This window comes from Akebia trifoliata, chromosome 6 (genome assembly GCF_017979445.1).
Source record: "Akebia trifoliata isolate Shusen 1 chromosome 6, ASM1797944v1, whole genome shotgun sequence".
Lineage (NCBI taxonomy): Eukaryota > Viridiplantae > Streptophyta > Magnoliopsida > Ranunculales > Lardizabalaceae > Akebia > Akebia trifoliata.
The window spans coordinates 10,591,006-10,611,001 of NC_141380.1; the positions used below are offsets into that span (position 1 = coordinate 10,591,006).

The window sequence follows — 19,996 nt, forward strand, 5'->3', positions numbered from 1 at the left end:
CTTAAATATAAACAGCTATTTATCTGGAATTCTAACAGAAGGAAGAGGATTTTAACATGTACTTTTGAAATAAGTTTATCACTTTAACCATAGATGTCTTTTAAGTATAACATTAAGGTTCCCATCACTTTTTCATCACATCTTGCAATGTAGTTGTTCACAGGATATGAATAGTTTATATGAATTACAGATGTGCTGAAAATCATAAAGAAAGAAAAAAGAATGTAGCAAACTAGAGTACACTTTAACAGAAAAACACAACTTCTCCCGAGATGTTCTGTACGATTAATGTCATACAGGCAAAAGAGAAGCTGTATATGAACCATTGGAGTACTTCAGAGCTTTTAATGGTCCAGAACGTAAGCAAGGGGCAACAACGGATTCTGATAAACCAAAGGTATAGCTGCTTTCTAACATGCCTTTGCTTGATTTTGTTTGAGCATCAGATTTTTGACAGATAGTGTCAAGTGCAACGTTCAGGCCGACTGAAATGGTATCGGTGGTAAAGCTGCAAAAGCAACAAAATATACATAAACCACACGATGAAGTAGAAGAGTATAGAATAGCATACTTTGATTCCACCTAGGACTGTCAACGGATGCTTACCGGTTTGGATACAACAATATCCGAACCCGAAATTTTTATCTGATATTCGAATTCGAATCTGACGGATGTTCTAAAACTCTATCCGAATCCGATTATCCTATCGGATATCGGATAATATCCAATTAGAATTCAAATAATTTGTATATTAAAAAAAAAAAAAAAAACATAATTTTTCCTTATTCAATTGATTTTTCATTATGTAATAATATATATATATATATATGAATAGCGTTCTTTTGACAAAATCCTAGCCAACATTCTAGACAAAGTTTTGTCTTATATGGTCAAAAAGTTTTGGAATGGACTGATTTTTTGTGAGGATGATCTCTATAGTCAGTAGATCATCCTCACAAAAAATCAGCCAATTCTGAAACTTCTAACCCCATGAAAAGTGGTTACAAACTAATGGTAAAAGTTGACGGTTCACGATTCTTCATCTTATAAACTAGGGTTAGAAATTTTTGGTGAGGATATTTTTTCATCATATATATATATATATGTATAGGGTCCCGTTCAGCAACAAACATTTTGGCAAAACATGGGTTAGAAGTTTTGGAATGGGCTGATTTTTGGTGAGGATGTTGAAATCATCCTCACCAAAAATCAGTCCATTCCAAAACTTCTAACCCCAGTTTACAAGTTGAAAAATCGTGGACCGTCCATTTTTTGTAAATCATTTTTGATGGGGTTAGAAGTTTTGGAATGGGCTGATTTTTGGTGATATTGATCTCCTCACCAAAAATCAGCCCATTCCAAAACCTCTAACCCATGTTTTGCCAAAATGTTTGTTGCTGAACATTTCCCATATATATATAGGGTCAGGTTCAAACGACAACCATTTCAACACATATATAGACAATGTGTTTTGTCTTATATGGGCAAAAATGTTTGGAATGAGCTGATTTTTTGTGAGGATGATCTCTATGGTGAGGAGATCATCCTTGCCAAAAATCAGCCCATTCCAAACATTTTTGCCCATATAAGACAAACACGTTGTCTATATGTGTGTCGCAGGAACCCGACCCATATATATATATAGAACAGCGTTATTACGACTCACATTGCGACACACCGTTTTGTCTTATATGGGCAAAAATGTTTGGAATGGGCTGATTTTTTGTGAGGATGATCTCTGTGATGAGGGGATCATCCTGGCAAAAAATCATCCCATTCCAAAACTTCTAACCCCATCAAAATTGATTTACAAAAATTGGACGGTCTATAATTTTTCAACAAAAATTGGACGGTCTAGAAGTTTCATAATGAGCTGATTTTTGGCAAGGATGATCTCCTCACCATAGAGATCATCCTCACAAAAAATCAGCCCATTCCAAACATTTTTGCCCATATAAGACAAAACGGTGTGTCGTAATGTGAGTCGTAATAGGAGTCGTAAGAACCCGACCCATATATATATATGGGAACGGTTCGGCAGCCCTAAAGTTTGCCAAGTTTTGTGCCAAACATTTTTTATAAATCACTTTTGATGGGGTTAGAAATTTTGGAATAGGCTGATTTTTGATGATGATGATCTCTACAGTGAAGAGATCATCCTCACAAAAAATCAGCTCATTTTGAAACTTCTAACCCTAGTTTACAAGTTGAAGAATCGTGGACAGTCCAATTTTTGTAAATCGCTTTTGATGGGGTTAGAAGTTTTGGAATAGGCTGATTTTTGGTCAGGATGATCTCCTCATCATAGAGATCATCCTCACAAAAAATCAGCTCATTCCAAAGCTTCTAACTCATATTTTGAAAAATGTTTGGCACCAAACTTGGCAAACTTTAGGGCTGCTGAACCGTCCCCTATATATATATATATATATATATATATATATATATATATATATATATATATATATATATATATATATATATATATATAAAATTTATATAAAAATTAATCAAATAAAATAATATATATTATATAGTATTTCGAATTGGATATTATCGGATTTGAAATGTTAATATCCGAATCCGTATCAGATAAGGATTCGAATATATAAAACTATCTGAATTTGAATCCAATATCCGATTTTTCGAATTAGAATTGGATTCAAATTTTTGACTATCCATTGACACCCCTTAATTTCCACCGATGTAAATGAAATATAAACACCATTTTCTAACATGATCTTCAGTAGAGTATCTAACATCACCAAATTCTACATTCCATGGTTTCCAAACTTGCTTGGGTAAAATCGATACTTCGATATTGCTTCTTCAAGACAGTTCAAACACACTAATATTTCAAGATATGGCATCCATATCTATTATTTAGAGAGCAATTAAATTTAAAACCCACTGCCCAGCTACATTTTTAAACAAATCATAACTGTATCTTATCATCCAAACCATAAGAAGTGAATGAGCATCATAAGCATGTTCCGTAATCTTAAATGGTTTGCACCAATGGTCCAACACAAACCATCTGATATGTGGAGTTTCACCCAGATAGATCTTGACCAAATGTTTAAAGATTCGCCAGATCAATATAAATCTCTTTTAAAGATTTTCTCCACATTAAACACGGGAAGCTTTTCTTGCCTTTTTTTATTATTTAAGAAATGTGTTTTAAGACTGCAGAAACAATCTGTTGCGAAGGTTGTCTTGTTGTCCCAAATTTCTAAATCGTGGTAAGAAAAGAGAATGTACCATGCATCGAAGTTCCTCCCTTCAGAGCCCATAGCCGCACATACACCAGAAATAATCCATGGTGGGAGAACCGTGTCCTTGATCTCAATACTATAGCAGACACCAGCTGATGAGACTTGACCAGATTCAGGAACCGCATTAGCTTTTTTCATCTCCTTACATTTCACCTACAAAAGGTGGCCGGGAGGAATTACAACATGTTTTAATGAAATAAGCAAGGAAAAACATGCAATTAATAGACAATCTACTCCATTAGTTTTTGTAGAACTCTGGAATAATTAGTTAAATTAGTAGTAGGAACAAAAAGAATCAGTCTTAACATTCATGTGATGAAGCGAAAATCCTGTTTGTACAATAATATGTGGAAGGAAAATGAGAGGTTTATTATGATTTATGATCCATTTCTAAGAGAATCAACTTGAAAGAAACAAGAAACGAGACATTCTAAGTTCTCAAAAAATAAAAAAATTTCCCTTTTTTTTTTTGCTTTGTATTCATGACTGAAGAAAAAAAAATGGTATCAAAAGATGTTCATGACTAAAAACAAGGCTTAAAGATTCAACTTTATTTAGAAAAAAAATCCAATTGAGAACTCAAAGTCAAATTTGCGTTTCCTTTCTTATTTGCCTGTTTAAGAAGCTTTAATAACTTGGTCTTTTACTAGTTTGTTGTAATGAGTTTCCAGATTTAGGAGGAACACCATACTAATCCACATAGATATTGGAAATAATATAGTTATTTTAGCTTTAATTGTTTAGTATAAACTTTATTTTTCATTTTTCTTCTTGTAAGGGTTTTTAAGTCTTTTTAACTGATTGGTTAATATAAATTCCTGCCAAGGTCTCTAATTGAGACTTGACGATTTCTATTCCACTATTCTTCTTGGTATCAAAGCTAGACTGAATAACATGGAAAGCAGAGGGTGTACCTGGAGACGTAGTAACTGAGGCCACAGTCGAGGATGAGTGAGTATGAGCATGAAGTTGATCACAGACAATCGTAGCAATCTAAGTCTGTAGCTGTTGTAGATCAATGGTGCCAAGTGAATGAGGAACAGTGGGAGGAATGGATGACGACTCTACTATAACGGCACGAGGAACAGACTATCTCAAAGATGGAGTGGAAGGAGATTGTGGTATTAGATGAGGATAGAGCTGAAAGCAGCAAGCCTTCTCATGGTCAGTCTTCCCACAATGACTACAAGTAAGGCCACTCCCTCTACCACGACCACAACCACGACTCCTGGAACCCGAGAGTCAGAAAAACTTGAGTTGGCAATTAAGGCCATCTGATCGGTAGCTAGAGCAAAAAGAATCTCAAGGACTGAAGGCTAAGAAAGAACAATACAACGACGATGCTCATCACTATCAATGGTCGCAAATATCTCAAATAAAGAAAGTAAAGGAGTGGTACTAAGGTCCTGTGTCCGAAGTGCCTCAAACTTAGGACGGAGACCCATAAGAAACTGGTAGGTCTGATATCGGGCAATCCTCTTAATCACATAATTGGCTGTTTTTTAAGACAATTCAAGCAAAAACTCATAATGAGAAAGTTTCTCCCAACATGACTGAAGAAACTTAAAGTAATTAGCTACACTCTGAGTTCCTTGTGTAGCCTGGGCAATGTCTCGATATAACTCATAAATCCTCGACTCATTCCTGGCATGTGCACATGTCTGAGTCAATACTGACCACAAGACAGTTTCATGGTACATGAACATGGTATAGATGCACTACTCTATAGAGTTGAATAGTCACCCGAGAATGGTGCAGTTGTCGATCTCCCATGATTCAAATTTGGGACTAGTAAGAGGTGGCTTAATAAGGAGTCGTACAGATCAGGACTATGACAAAGTTCCGACCATCAAGAAGAGCAGTGGTAATACGTTGAGTTGAAGAAATAGACCCAAGAATCGTGGCAAAAGTTGTAATGGATTATTCCGAAGTCATTGCTTTCGTTTGAAGGGAGGTCTTGCAATCACCAAACAACAAAGAACAACCTCAAACAATAACAAAAAAGGGAGAAAGGGGGTGAAGCTCTATCACACAACCCAGCTAAACTCTACTTACAGCAGTGCTGCCAGTCCAAACCTCAGCCTAGATGAACCAAATTTTTTTTGCACTCACTAAAGAGCAACACAAACCAACACAAAGTAGCACCAAAACAACACCAAATAACAGCCCAGCACTATTGCAAGACACCCACAAAAACAACACCAAACTGACCAAAACAATCCCCCCCCCCCTCAAAAAAAAACACACACAAAAAACAATCCAAAAAAAAGAGGCACCAACACTGTCGCAAGACATACAGTGATCTTGCACTGCCCAAATCAGGAGGCTAATAGCCCTAAAACAGACAACCCTAACCATGGAGTCTGAAAAACTCATTGCAGTGCAAGCTTTTCACTGGCCGACCTTGTCGCAGCATGCAATTGTGACTCTTCAAGCCAAGAAAGATAGCAAAAAAAAGAAACCGCCGAAGGAGAAATCCTTACACGATCTTACTGCTAGGTTTGTGTAGTTCCAGAAACAGTCAAAAAAATTTGGAGAAGAAAAAGAGTACGGTGAGGATGCTTCAAGGAGCCAAAATCGTGAAGGGAAATCATGACAATGGTATGCTTCACTAGTTCACTTGTCCTTATACTCATCTAAGCAGAACGGGGTGACAGAACATAAGAATCACCACCTCATGAACATTGTTTGGTGTCTTCTCCAAAAAATGCATGTTCTTAAGAAATTTTGGAATATGGCAATCCTCACTGCGGCTTTTCTTATTAACTGTGTCCCAAATCACACCTTAGAGGGACAAGTGCTTCTTCATGTCCTTCAACCTGATAGCATACTTTTCCCCACCACACCTCGAGTCTTTAGATGCACGTACTTTGTTCAGGACAAAACTCCTAATTGCACAAAATTGGATGATAAAGTTATTCGGTGCATTTTCTTAGATTACTCTATGTCAAAAGGGTATCGGTATTATAATCCAATTTCTCAGTGTCATACACTCCCTTGATATTATTTTCTTTGAAAATGTCCTATAGTTTAGTGTCATCTACTTTACAAGACTCTTCTACTATGCAGGATCCGTCCCCTATAATGTTGCCATCTCTAGTTTTTTCTCCATTTTCGTCTCCGCTTAAGGTCTACACTTGTCTGCCCCATCCCCCTCCACCTTTGCCAACCTCCTTGGATTCAGGTATGTCTTCTCCTACCTTTACACATGTACCAACCATTTTCCCTTCTATTTCTGACTCTCACTTACTGATTGCTCTTCACAAAGGTAAGCGAGGGTGTAACTGATCATCCTATTGCCCAGTTTGTTTCCTATCAGAGTTTTTCTTCATCTTATCAAACCTACCTTGCAACTACTGATTCTATCTGCGTTCCTCGGTCTATATCAGAGGCTCTGCGAGACCCTTAGTGAACTATAGCTATGACTATTGAGATAGATACTTTGTAGAAAAATAAATCCTGGGAGCTTGTTACCCTTCCATCCGGGGAGAAGACCGTTGGTTGCAAATGGGTGGTCTTTGCTGTAAAATACCTCACCAATAAGACTATTGATCGGTATAAAGAAAGAGAGCTGAAAGATGATAGAAAGAGAAGGGTGGAGAGGGGAAGAGAAGATAGTTCTTTCTATTTTGGAGCTTATGTACTCTTGGAGCAAACTTTATAAAGAGTTTAAGGGGATTTTCTTTGAAGATTTCGTTGGGTGGTGGGAGAGGATCTGTTCGTTGCCAAGGGACTAACTTGTTGTCTTTTCCCTCTTTTGTTGTGCTGTTTTTTTATCTTGTTGGTTCCTTTGTTTTGGGTTGGTCATCTCTACCCCCTTGTTTTCTTTCGTAATAAAATTATCTTTATTGATCAAAAGAAAAGACATATGCAAGTGGCTTGTGAGAGACTAGAAATAATGGGAAAAATGAGTAATACTAAAAATAAAACCTTTTTGGATATATACATAGTTTTCAAAAGCATCGGCCCAATTTAAAATAAATTTTTCCTTGGGCCCAATCTGAACTGCAAATATGCTACTCCAAACTAGGCTGAAGGCCAGGTTAGACTCATTGGACTCAGATTTTGCCTGCCCAATTTGCAGCCATAAATAAAAGTGAGTTTTTGAGTACACAATCAATTTTTCAGAAGACTAAATAGAACAAAAATATCATGATTACTTCAGCACACAGAGTTAATCATTATTGCTTGTGAATAATATGATTCTAGGCTTAGGTTTATAGAAGAGAGGAGAGAAGATGAAAAAGATGGAGAAAGAGAGAGTCAACCTAGCTTAGGTCTCCTCAAGATATGTATTTATATAGAAACAACAAAATTTAACAAAAAAACATAATCTACGACGTCCAATCGATTGGATATTGTACAGAAAAAATAAGAACTCACATATTGCTGATTGATGCTACAAGGGAATGAAAATTGCTTCCCAGAAAAATAAACAAACAAACAACCACTTATTATTACTATTTAGAAAAACATAACCTTAATTATACCCACCTCTGGAGCAGAAAGAGAAGCATTTTGGAAGGGGATGGGCGAATAAAGTACAGGAACATCCACACCAGTCAATGAAACTAAGAAGGACCTGACAACAGTCATTAGGACAGGAAACAGAGATCAGGTCTATATGATATATATGTTATAGATGTTAGAACAGTCTTAGATTGATAGTATTGTATCTGTAATCACCATAAATTGACAAACACCTATCGATTATGCATTTACCTATAATTTAAAAGAAAATCATATAATCCATGTACGTTTTCAATTCCACTGAATTCCAGCAGGGACCGAGGGGTGTTGTCAATATCAGATATGGAGCTCACTTGACGAGTCCGCTTCAAGTAATTAAAGAAAAAATGTCCATCAGTAGAGAAAAGAAAAATCCATGTATTGCAGGTCAGAGCCATAGATAAGATGTTTAAATAACTAAAGACGAAAAATCAGGTCAGGATGGGAAGATTGCCGCAGCCTGGCTGTTCCTCACCCAATATGTGATGTGCATCAAAGTTGCAAAGAAAAAATGTCCATCAGAGTTCCATCGCTTTCTCCTAGAGTCTATAAATCTACTTCAAGGATCATCAATGCCAAAAATTTCAATGATTGCAATACGTAATCTACAATCTTCCAGGAACACCATCTATACTCATCTAACTTCCCTTAATGACATGATTTTAATTTGTTTTAAACAATGCTAGAGAGAATAGATTATTCTAATAGAACAATCTACCATGCCTGAAAGAACATGTTAAATTTGATGGTTGGCATCATCAGACTAAGTAAACCGTTGGCCTAGAAGACTCTTTGCTAACAACCTCGAGAGATGGACTCAAACTGTCTACAATGTGCATATATTGCTTCTTCCAAATCTCATGCCCTGATTTTGAGAACTTATCATAACTATATAAAGGCAACAAAAACAAAATTAGCGGAGATAAGCTGAGAGGAACACCTGGCCCAGGTTATGTTTCTCAAGCTCTGACAGTTCAACCAGATCTTCTGCCGTAGCTTGTTCAGCTTCAGAATGGCAAAGAGGCATGGAGAAACAAATGTCCTAGTATGCATAATTAACAAGAAGAAAGACATCATCAGATTACAAAATACAGAACAGGGCATAAGAGCCAGCAAAGGAATCCGACAACTGCAACAATTAAGCCACTTCAAGATGATAACTTCCTGAACAGAAACTACATACATACAGGATCAGCTACCTCCCTACATACATCTATCTTTCTGTACTTGCATAAAGTACATGATTGTGTAAAAATAGCACACATTTGTAGATTTTTCAATTCAGCAAAGCCACGTGTTCTCCATTCATGCACTTAGCAAAAAGAAATGTTCTTCAACAATGCAGGACCTAAATATAAACAAATAAGAAACTTCACCTACATGAAATGCAAAGCTTACGGAGGTTATTCCAGTAGTAGACAAGCGCAGAAGACACACCCATATTAGCCAAGGGCCAGTTTGGACGTCTTTCATCAATAACCGTGAATTTTCAAGTACATTATTTTACAAAAAGTTTCCAAAATGGGTGTAAGTTCGGACACAGTTTTTATATGGCCAAGCATTAAGTACATTAAATGCGCTAAAAGGGGAAAGGGAATGGAAAACTGTCGAAAGTGCTCCTCTGATTAATTTTAATGTACCTGGCCATAACATTCCCTTTTCAGAAACATGATTTGGTAAATTTATAAGCTTTAGAGTTTTGAACGTTCAGATGGTTGTACAAAATCATAAATGTAGTTTCACATCAGAATATACTGAGTATTTTTTAAGCGCGAAAGTAACAACTATACGAGTAGTCAACCAATTATTAATCCAAACCATTCAGTCAACACACCACCTCGTGAAGATAAAAATGTTAAAATTCAAGCCAAAAAGACACATCTAACCACCCCATATTTCCAGATTCATAAACCTTAAAGCCTGTGATAATTTTAGACACACCACTTACACTTCAGCTAATTTTAGCTGCAACGCCAAGGAAAATTACCAAACAAGAATTAATTTTCACAAGCACCACAGCCTTCTAATTCAGAATTGTTTTCAATTATGCAATGTAGATTTTCGCCTAAACATTTCGAACGGTATTAATATTAAAAAAAGTTACTTTAAAAGACATGTAATCAACTTGGACAATCCGTACAGTGAAAAATCATACTAAAAAAAATCTTCTGAGTAGAAAGAGAATAGAATAGCATACAGCAACAAAAAATCTAAGTAGTACTCAGCAAAAAGCTTAAAAGATGGATGTCATATTTCTTACATGTTCCCTTAGCAAGGATCGCAAACCCTTTGTTGACTGGGAAACATAAGCACTGCACGATCGTTTCATTTTCCCAAAGCAGTCACCACCAGTGAACATTACCACAAACTGTGATGTGCATACTAGAAAATTCACAAGGAAAATAACAACTGAATGAATAGGATTGTATATATAAGACATCAAATTGGTTCAACACTTGAAAAGAAAAGCCACAAAATTCTATGGAATGAAGAAGGCATTATGCACTGCACTCCACAATATGTCTTTTGTGGCATGAATGGAACCGTCATACTTTTGAAGGTAAGGCAGTTCATAAAAGGGTAGTTTTAAAGATGATTGCTGAAGAAATTCTCACAAACTTCAATAGTGAGGTTGTGTCAGATGTAAATGATGCTAAGGCAATGTTAGAGAGTTGGATATGCAAAGTAACATTTTATAAACCACATTATCAATATGTATTTTGGGCAGCTCCCCAAGAGGATGTCATTAAAATAAGTACAAAGGATTTAGATTTATTGGCCATGACTACCTAGGCCAGTTCTTATTTGGGGGACTTGGAGGATGTGAATCTTTGGCATCATCAATATTGAATCATTAAAGCCATGAGTTTTTCTTCTGAAAAATGGATTCATCATGTTTACATTTTTGCAGATTCTTTACACACAATTCGGAGTACTGAAGGTACCATTGAGACTTCATGGAAATATGAGGGTTTTTTTTTTTTTGGATAGGTATGGGGTTAGTGGTTAGCATGGAAATTGGAATATGAGTTTCTGGTTTGTAAAATTCACTGTGAGATTCTATTTTTGTGATTTTTTCTTTTTTTTTACTGGTGGGAAGATAATTAGGGCAGCTGATTTTTTGGCAAAGTCAGGAGCGCCTTCAAAAGATTTCATAGTTATATCTGGCAAAGAAAATATTCCACAAGAGTAATCTTTGATATTATTAGATTATATCTCTTGTACCTATGCTCACTCGCCAAGAGTTCAATGAATTGTGGATCAGTCTTTTTAAATTTGTGTGAAGCTTATGCCTTGAGACTTGCACCAGGTCAAGTCTCATAAAAACATCATGAATAAGGAAGAAATGAAAAAAGAGTTGAGACATGCACGTCTGACCAAGTGGCATCCATATGATGTACACAAAACTTGTTGAAGTGATTTGGTTTATATATATATAGTATTATGATAATGTGGATGCAATATGTGGATTTGAAACTTGATGAGGCAGCTACCCTACGTGTTATATTCATCGATATTAACTATGTTCACATGTTATATTTTTTATTTATGCCTGTTGAGGTCCTCGCCGCATGCCTCAACGTCTAAAAATATTGTTGCACACAATGTCCAACATAATTGATGATCTTCAAAAGAAATTACAACCAAGTTGGTGATATTTATATCTCTGCAGACTAAAGAGTGTTTAATAACATAGAGCTCAAACTTTACAGATTGTCACCGGAGTACAACATCCGGTTGACTCAGATCCCACCACTCCAATACCAAAGGAAAAGATCACAAATACCTTGCCCCAAAATTTGACGGTGCTACACACGTTAATCATTTGTGACTAGCAGTGACTATCAGGCAGTCCCCTATCAATAGTTTCGTCTAATCATAATTCTTGGTTAACACATTTTTTTTAAGAGTTGCGCTGGAGTAACATTGTGGGGGACATCATGGGGGACATTTCCGATGTGGAAGTGTGTAGGAATCATAGATGCTTTTCATCGAGATCTCACTCATATCTCAATGAAAAGCATCTATGGTTCCTACACACTTACACGCCAGAAATGTCTCCCATGATGTCCCACAATGTTACTTCTGCATTATCCTTTTTGTAATTAGAATAATAAAGTATCACCATTTCCTGCTTTAGGTAATTCCAAAGTTGGAAAGTTGCTATGGGCAAGAAAAACAAATTCTAGGGAAAATGCACAATCATGAACAATCTTAATGGATTTGCGAAAAGGAAATGATAGTTATGAGGTAAAGTAATTACCATAGAATAAATGGCACATGTTCCTTCGAAGCATGTAGTAAAGACTCCGAAATGAATCTTTCCAAGCCAGCTGGCGTTTCAATAAGAAGTCCATTTCTAATAATAGAAATTCCAGTCAGTTCACAAAGATCATTCAGTAAATAAATTGAAGTACTATATCATTTAACAGGTTTAACAGACACACCTCCCTGTGAAGAAGACAAAGTCAATGCCGATATGACAGAAGCAGGTAGAGAAGATTGTGGGTACACCCATGAATGTAAAGCTTTAGAAATCAAGACTGCAGCTGTGGAATTGAATCCTGGCAAATGGCTAACATTCTCATTGCCCAAACAACTAAATTGGGATGTGAATTGGGTAATACCATTGTAATAACTACTCGTGGTTAACCTATGGCACCTAGAAAATGAAAAATAAGTTACAATTAATTGACCGACTTCAACGCCACCCAACAGCATAAAAAGCAACACTAACAAATTGAGCTAAAATTTCACGCCCTGCAACCACATAAGCTGGGTTCAAATAAAACTGCAAAGTTAGGCTAGTTTAGCAGACATAGCTTCAGCCAAGAGTTTAAATAATTTCCTTTGCATTATTCTAGTAGGATGAAAGAATCAAACTGTAATCATTTTCACCTAGTAGCTATCCAAACAGCATATGAAACATAGAGTAGATTCCATTTTAGGACCTTTTGGTTGCAGTTCTAACAATAACTTCTGGAATTATTTTTATTTTTTATTTTTTGGAAATAAATCATACTGGGGTGATAATTTCTGGAAGTTTGTGCCTTTTAAAAATAATTCACTTGTTTAAGAGTGATGTCAGACGCTACTGAACTGTATTTATCATCATAATACCAAATTTGGTGGAACTTTCATTTTCAGCCTCAAAACAAGGGGGTGAAATGGAAGTTTAGACAAGCTGCTCGTAAATGATCATTCTAGATGCAAAACTTCAATAATCAAGCATGAATGCAATAATGACATCAGATGTGATGTATTATGATTACAAATTCACACATAGTAGATTCCATCTATAATCATGAGTATTAGCTGGTTTTTCTTTTCCCTAGCAATGTGTTGCAATTACAAATACACATTCTATTATATTAACGTCTTGATAGAAGGAAAAGTAGGATGGTTCACATCCCATTTCGGTTTTTATATCTAAAGAAAGAAGAGGTTCCCACTTCCAAACCCAAATTTGCACCCACTTTGTGCAACTTGCTACATTATTGATTTTTTTTTTTTTTTTTTATTTTTGATGACTAAAGATATTTTATTGAAAAAAGGGAGATCGGGATGACCAGCTGGAAGGAAACAAAGAAGAAGAATAAAAAAGAAAAACAAGGACTTCCAACCAACAGCCCCCAACACAAAACTATCTCACCTCAAGATTACACACCCTATCCCATCTTAGAAGAAGATCTTCATAGAAAATACCCCTAAATTCCTTGAAAAGTTTACACCAAAAATACAACCACGACATGGAGGAGACAATAAAATCCTGCACAGGCAGCTCCTTTCCTTCAAAAACTCAATTATGCTTTTCCTTCCATAGACTCCAACAGATGACAAAGGGTACCAAATTCCACAACATATGCTTGGATTTGGAGAAGGAGTTGCCCCAGAATAACCATGATCCAAATCCAACAAGTAAAAGCACATGATCTGCAGATTCCCCACTTTCTTAGCAAAAATAACAAAAGTTGGGAGAGACAAGACACCTCCTTATAAGCTGGTCCAAAGACAGAAACCTACCGAGAGACACCGACCAAATAAAGGAGACCTTTAAAGGAACCTTTTGACTCCAGATAAAAGCATGGGCAAATACATTATTGATCAATGATTGTCTCTTTTAAACAATTGATATAAAATTGAAAACATATAGAAAAGAACAGCCTCTGACAAATTAATGGAGAAGTAAATGAAAGTGACCCTGCTTCCTTTTTTCTATTGAAAATCAATTATTAAAACGAAAATTGAAGGAAAGGTTTAAAACCAACTTCTATAAAATTTAATGCTTTGGACATGGATCTACACATGAAGATTGAAATTTTTGAAACAAATCACTCGGTGATTTCTAGAGGGACATAAATGATATTTGTAACTGTGAAAAAAGTTCGCAAGGAAAGCTTCCAAGAAAATCACAAAACCCTGATTCCAACTCCATGCATCCACATGTGCAAGCATACATATCTCTGAGTCATAAACTGCCAGTACCCTTATATAGACCCGATTTGTTTGTACTTCAATTTCTGACAGTTGTGTAGCACAAATATGGAGTATACATATCTACACACGCATGGACAACAACAAATTGAAAGAAAAAAAAAACAAGAAAATCTATTCACAATGTATGATATGGTGACAGATATTGAGAAACAAATGATAACATGAGAAGTATCACTAAACTCACCAATTCACTGACGTAGAAGAGACAAACCGCATAGAAGTTTTCAGTGATAAATCCAGAGGAGTCTTATTACCAGGAATATGGAATTCAGAGGAGAAATTGCCTGAATAGACAGATGGAAGATCACCAAATCTTTCAGACGAATCAGCAGGCGAATGAGAGATGGTAAAGGGGTCACGAGAACCTAAACTTTTTAGTGCGTCCTGTAATAAGCACCAAAATCCTACTATTCAAATGAAGATATTTCTTATATAATTAGACAATAAATAGGAGGTAGGGAAGAAGAAGTTACCATATCCATATTGGCCAGACCAGATGACCTTTCATTGCCTAAAGAGAGCTCAGCAACAGTGCGAAACGTGTTTTGAGTACATCTTTCAGTTGTTTGACATTCATGCACCAGACCCTCTTTGGCAGATGCAGCGGAAACTGGTGAACTCTCCGGACTGCCAGGAGTGGATAAAAAGGAATCAGTTTGATAATAAGGACCTAGTTCACCCATTATCGCTGAGATACACCATCTGTATCAAAAAAAGGATACCATTGAAGTCGGGGTTTGCTCTTTGCACCCAAATTACAATCAACGGGAGGATTCTTCTGAGTGCTAGTTTGCTCACTTGAAACAGTATCCTGCATTCAATCAATATTTATAAATGATCATGAGATAAATATTTAATGTTTTATAAAAAGAAGACAGGAAATGCACTGACCTTAGCTTTTTCTTTTCCAGAAGGGATTTTGAACCTATCGATGAATTTTCTGACAGGGTACACTTCATCAACACGGGTATCAATGTATCTTGGATTCTTTGATGATGCTTCTGGTTTTTTAATCCCACAAACCATCCCCCCAGTGTTCCTGAGAAAACAGATACTTGTACTCAATGGAATATAAATTAAGGAAATATAAAGAGCAAGAAAACAAATCTTACTTCTCAGAACCAGGCAATGGAGTAGAAGATTCATCTACAAGTGCTGCACAACTCCTTCGCTTCAACTGCTCTTCCTGCCACATGTGCACCGACATGAGAGATTTTTTCCTTCATGTTCATCCTCATCATCAAAACCTTATACTAAAAATTAAAGGTCGGTTTGAAAGAATCATATTCTTCCATTCAATTCTGCCAAAATTTGTGCCTTCTATTAATTCAAGGGTACCCATATCCACTCTCACTACTTCAGCCCATATACTTTGTTGGTCTCCCTCTCTCTTTTAAACCTTCAATGTTGTGTTCCTAGTAACAGGGGCTATTCTCAGTCTTCACGGCCAATGACCAAGACATTTCATACAACCTTCCCTTAGTTTTTCACCTACTAGGATGGTTACTACAATTTCATGAATATGTTAATTTCTAATTTTATCTTAGTCCTTCCTCTCAAAATCCCCACCTTTGTTACCCCCAATGTATGAGCATGTTGTTTCTTGACTGCCCAATCCCAACTGCTCTACCCATGGAGTCTTACTATAGTCTTATAAAATTTTCCTTTTAATTTGATTAGAATATTAGTTGCAAAATGCTTCAGTCTTATCTCTTTTTCAATTATGGGCAAAGAGGGAATTTTCTTTCTTTGATGCAAAGAGAGTGCTTTGGAGGCTTGACCCTTTTGCAATATGTTGGGGGATTTGGAAAGAGAGCAACGGCCGGTGTTTTGAGAGGATGGGTGTAGCTGCTTCCATTGTTACTATGTCTATTCTCTCTTGCCTCTTCTTCTGGTGAAAGGTCTTACAAGAGTTTAGGGGAATGTCCTTTGATGACTCTGTCGGTAGATGGGCTTGGGTCTATAGTATCTCTGTTACTTAGTTTTTTTTTCCTCTTGTAACCCCTTTAGTTGGTCATCTCAACCACTTTCTTGATAAACGTTCTTTGCTTATCAAAAAAAGGTGCAAAATGAACGTAATTGATCAAAGGCAACAAATGTTATGAACCATTTAAAGATTTTTCATCAACAATAAAACTAGTTCATTAGGATGGAAAGGATGCCAGTGCAATGCGCAGCTTACTTAATATAATATTAAGTTACTATACACAATGGATCATGACAATTAGATGTGCTCAAAGCTGAGTTTGGCATCTAATCAAAGGAACACCAGATAAATGAGCAGCAAATCCATGGTTTTAAATGTCTCACATCTAGAGATTTTAACTGTGTTGTCCTTTCAGCCCAAGGCATAAACCTTTTAAAACCATGATCGATAGGAAAGTTAACATACTTCTTGGTTACCCAACATCAAGAAGTATGGAAACTTCACTACAACAAAATTGATTACTCTTTAGAAGAAAAAAATGAGTTGAAAACTTAAAAGGGGTATAAAATTAAATAAATAGATAATAATTTCACTAGTAGTATGGCCACAAGAGTTAACAAATCTCTAATCCATCTCTCTTTCGAATTAAATAGCCACAATCCACGCTGCTTGAACATTACAATACTTGGATGACTGTTGCACCAAAGAAAGATTTACAAACAAATAGAATGTGAAAGCATGAAAGCAATTACTGGGTACAGATAAAAAATATAGTGATATACCACGCAAACAATCATATATAAATCACTAAAAATAAAACAATACTGGGAAAAAAAATCTGTATCGAGTAATTAAAATATCGGATATAAATATGAAATTGGAAACGTACTCTCAATTCTGAGGGTGTCTTCCGTTTCTTTGTAGAACCAGCTTGTAGCTTTGAAGCACCTCTCCCAAAAGGAAGAGAATTGGATGACAAGGTCCCAGGAACAGCAACTTTTGCCATACTTGTAATCTAAAACAGCATACCTAATCTATGACTGCTCCTCTTCCTGCACTTTTTGCAGACATTTATATAACAACTGCAGCATGGATACCAATATCAAAATTAACCTACTTGAAACCATCTCCCTATCTTTTAGTACCAATCATCCCAACAGATCTAAGTTTCGTACACGACATCTAATTCCTAAACACATCTTCGAATTTCAGTATATTATTATAATCTTTATGTCTCTGACTTGCATCCAAAACAAAGTTACACCCATCCAACATTAGATTGATAAAGTTTCTTACATTCGTAGGACTTGTGGATCAATAGGAAACTTCAATGTTGAGTTCTAAGATCTACAAGGAAAGTTTTGTGGATCTACAGCTCTGTGATTTAAGTACGGTATTTATCATCTAAACCATCCGAATAAAAAGCTAGAATTTTCTGCATTTTCAGTTCTTCTCTTCAATTGACATACCTGAAACCTAAAAACGTAATCGAAAAATCGAATCTTGATAATCCATCCTAAACTCTTGTTAGATAGAGAGAACCATAAAAATTAACTCTTGCATCCTTAATCGACCTCACATTAGTAAAAATTCAAACAAGAAGCCATAAAAAAATAACTCATAATTTTGAATCTCAATAACAACACCGGAAAAAAATTGCAGACAGAATCCCAGATAGAATACTGAAGATCTTCAAGAATAGCAACGATGTACCAACGAACCTGTTAAAGATCCCTAATCACTGGAACGGTAATTGAAATCTCTTCTGGTTTCTGATCGATTTTCCCTAAAACGAAGAGTTGCTTCCAGGGCAGAGACCAGAGAGAGAGAGAGAGTTCGCGGGTTTCAAAAATGAGAATGATGTACCACTCATTTGAACGCTCTTTCAGTCTTTCCCTCCATCGCCTAACGCCGTTACTCGAGAGCGCTAACGTCCGTTTCTTTTGACGGTGAACCTTTATTCTGTACTCCCTGAAGTTAGGTTGCAAATCCGACGTGGAATGCTGTCAATGGGCGGGTTCGGGTTTGATTTGGTTCAAATAAAATGTATAGAATTCAATTTTTGAAAAAATTATAACAATTATTAAAAAATAATATTCTTTACAAAATTATCAAAAAAATACTAAATCAACTATCCGATCATCGATTTTCAAGTGGGCAAAAAATTACCCCTTGAAAATCAACAGTTGGACAATTGATTTTCAAGTAATCCCTCGAAAATGGGCGGTGCTTGGATCATTTATTTTCGTTATAACTGCCAAATTTAAAAAATGGGTGATTTAGACATACCCCACTATGTTTTGAAACTAATGGCATGCAGTCTTTGACCTCAATCTTTTAAATAGACTAAGGGGAAAAGACTCAAATGCCTTCATCTTTAATTTCTAACTAAAAACCCATATTTTTCTTCTTCAAATCTGTCAACTTCAACCTCTTTGGATTAAAAAAAATAGAGAGCTATTATTGTCACACCAACTCTTACTAATGCCACACCAATCCTTATATAAATCAACAAAGAATTGTACACAGTTGGTGTGGTGTTAGTAAAAGTTGGTGTGGCAATAACAACTCTTAAGACTTAACCCTCATTATCTATTTTAAGATTGTATCTACTTCAAGTTTTCAACATTCAAATCTCAAGGCAAGATATAATTTTTTAGGAAGTATAGAACAATAAAATTTTGGATAGAAAAATCTATGATGTTTTTTACAAAAGGAGACAAGATAGAAAATAATGGATGAAAATAAAATTAAATAGATTAAGGTTGTATTTGGATTGAGAGAAATGGAGAGAAGAGAAGAGAAAATAAATGAGTTTCTCTCCATTTCTCCAGTTTGGATTATTAAGTGGGGACTAGAGAGAGAAGAGAAAAGAATTGGAGAGAATAAAATGTGGATTTTCTTTCTCTCCAAAAGTGGATAAGAGGAGAGAAACCCTTTTAAAATGTTTTATTATGCCAACTTTGCTTTATATCTCTTTGAAGATATTTTAAAATTTCAAAGTTGTCCCAAGTTCTATCTTGTCAATCTAAACATGTGTAGACACCCCATTTTTGCACTCGCCTGATTAATCAACTCGTCAACCCGATTGCAATGATTCCCAATGATGGATGTGTATTCCATTACTTTATTTTGTTACCAGATATGTTTCAAAAATCCGGATGAGGTATCTCGAATTGACAAAACCTTAGAAACCACGCTACGCTAGGAAAATACAATCCCAGAAACATAGAAATCATCATCTTGCAGATCAAAAAGAAGCTTCACGATAAAAATCACTAAAAATTGACCAAATTACCAAAATACCCCTAACCTCAAGACAACCCTAGAGCCTACGTTACGCTTAGGAAAACTCTCTCGAACACATAAAATAAAAAATTGGAACCAAATAAATCATTTCACCAATTTTAACAGAATTTGACAAAATTACGAAAATGCCCTCATAAAGTTCACAACCATTTCACATAAAAAATTTCATTCTCATTGAATTCCTTACGAAAAACCAATTCTAAAACATCCTAGAACATTAAAAACCGACTTAAACGTGAAAAGTCCTCTCCGGGGGCAAAACGGTAATTTCACAATTTTCATAATTAAAAAATTCGAAATTAATAAATAAAATATTAAATAATTAAAGTGAAACATTAATGAAATTAATTTAAAATTTTGAACCTAAAAAATCGATCAATCGGACTTTTCGGGTAAAATTGTTGAGGGTTCGTAGGATATTTCTTTAAGGACCCCTCCATTTGGGGGTCCAAAGAATTAAAGAAATAATGGAAGGGGG

The 19,996-nt window shown here is 35.7% G+C and overlaps 1 protein-coding gene across 2 annotated transcripts; it reads right to left on the reverse strand.

Moving 5' to 3' along the window:
• Positions 1 to 65: 65 nt before the first annotated feature.
• LOC147400186 (uncharacterized) lies at positions 66 to 18,070 on the reverse strand. Of its 2 annotated transcripts, none has more exons than XM_086445783.1 (15): positions 17,931 to 18,070; positions 17,099 to 17,261; positions 15,395 to 15,468; positions 15,174 to 15,321; positions 15,005 to 15,093; positions 14,756 to 14,909; positions 14,467 to 14,666; positions 12,233 to 12,447; positions 12,049 to 12,144; positions 10,045 to 10,166; positions 8,725 to 8,826; positions 7,998 to 8,110; positions 7,770 to 7,857; positions 3,262 to 3,428; positions 66 to 508 (listed from the first exon to the last, which is right to left on the reverse strand). In XM_086445783.1, the coding sequence occupies exons 2-15, from the start codon at positions 17,213 to 17,215 to the stop codon at positions 292 to 294; spliced, it is 1,902 nt and encodes a 633-aa protein (XP_086301909.1). In that variant the 5' UTR covers positions 17,216 to 17,261; positions 17,931 to 18,070; the 3' UTR covers positions 66 to 291. The 2 variants fall into 2 exon arrangements, with proteins under 2 accessions (XP_086301909.1, XP_086301910.1); XM_086445784.1 differs by having other exon boundaries at positions 17,099 to 17,291; positions 17,931 to 18,064.
• Between the last annotated feature and the right edge of the window lie 1,926 nt (positions 18,071 to 19,996).

Bases quoted from the DNA above. Each gene is read 5' to 3' on its own strand.
- LOC147400186 (XM_086445783.1), bottom strand. From the start codon at position 17,215: ATGGCAAAAGTTGCTGTTCCTGGGACCTTGTCATCCAATTCTCTTCCT. The intron at 15,094-15,173 runs GTCAGTGCATTT...GATTGAATGCAG, and splicing joins CTGGAAAAGAAAAAGCTAAG to GATACTGTTTCAAGTGAGCA. The intron at 14,910-15,004 runs GTATCCTTTTTT...CACTCCTGGCAG, and splicing joins AGCAAACCCCGACTTCAATG to TCCGGAGAGTTCACCAGTTT.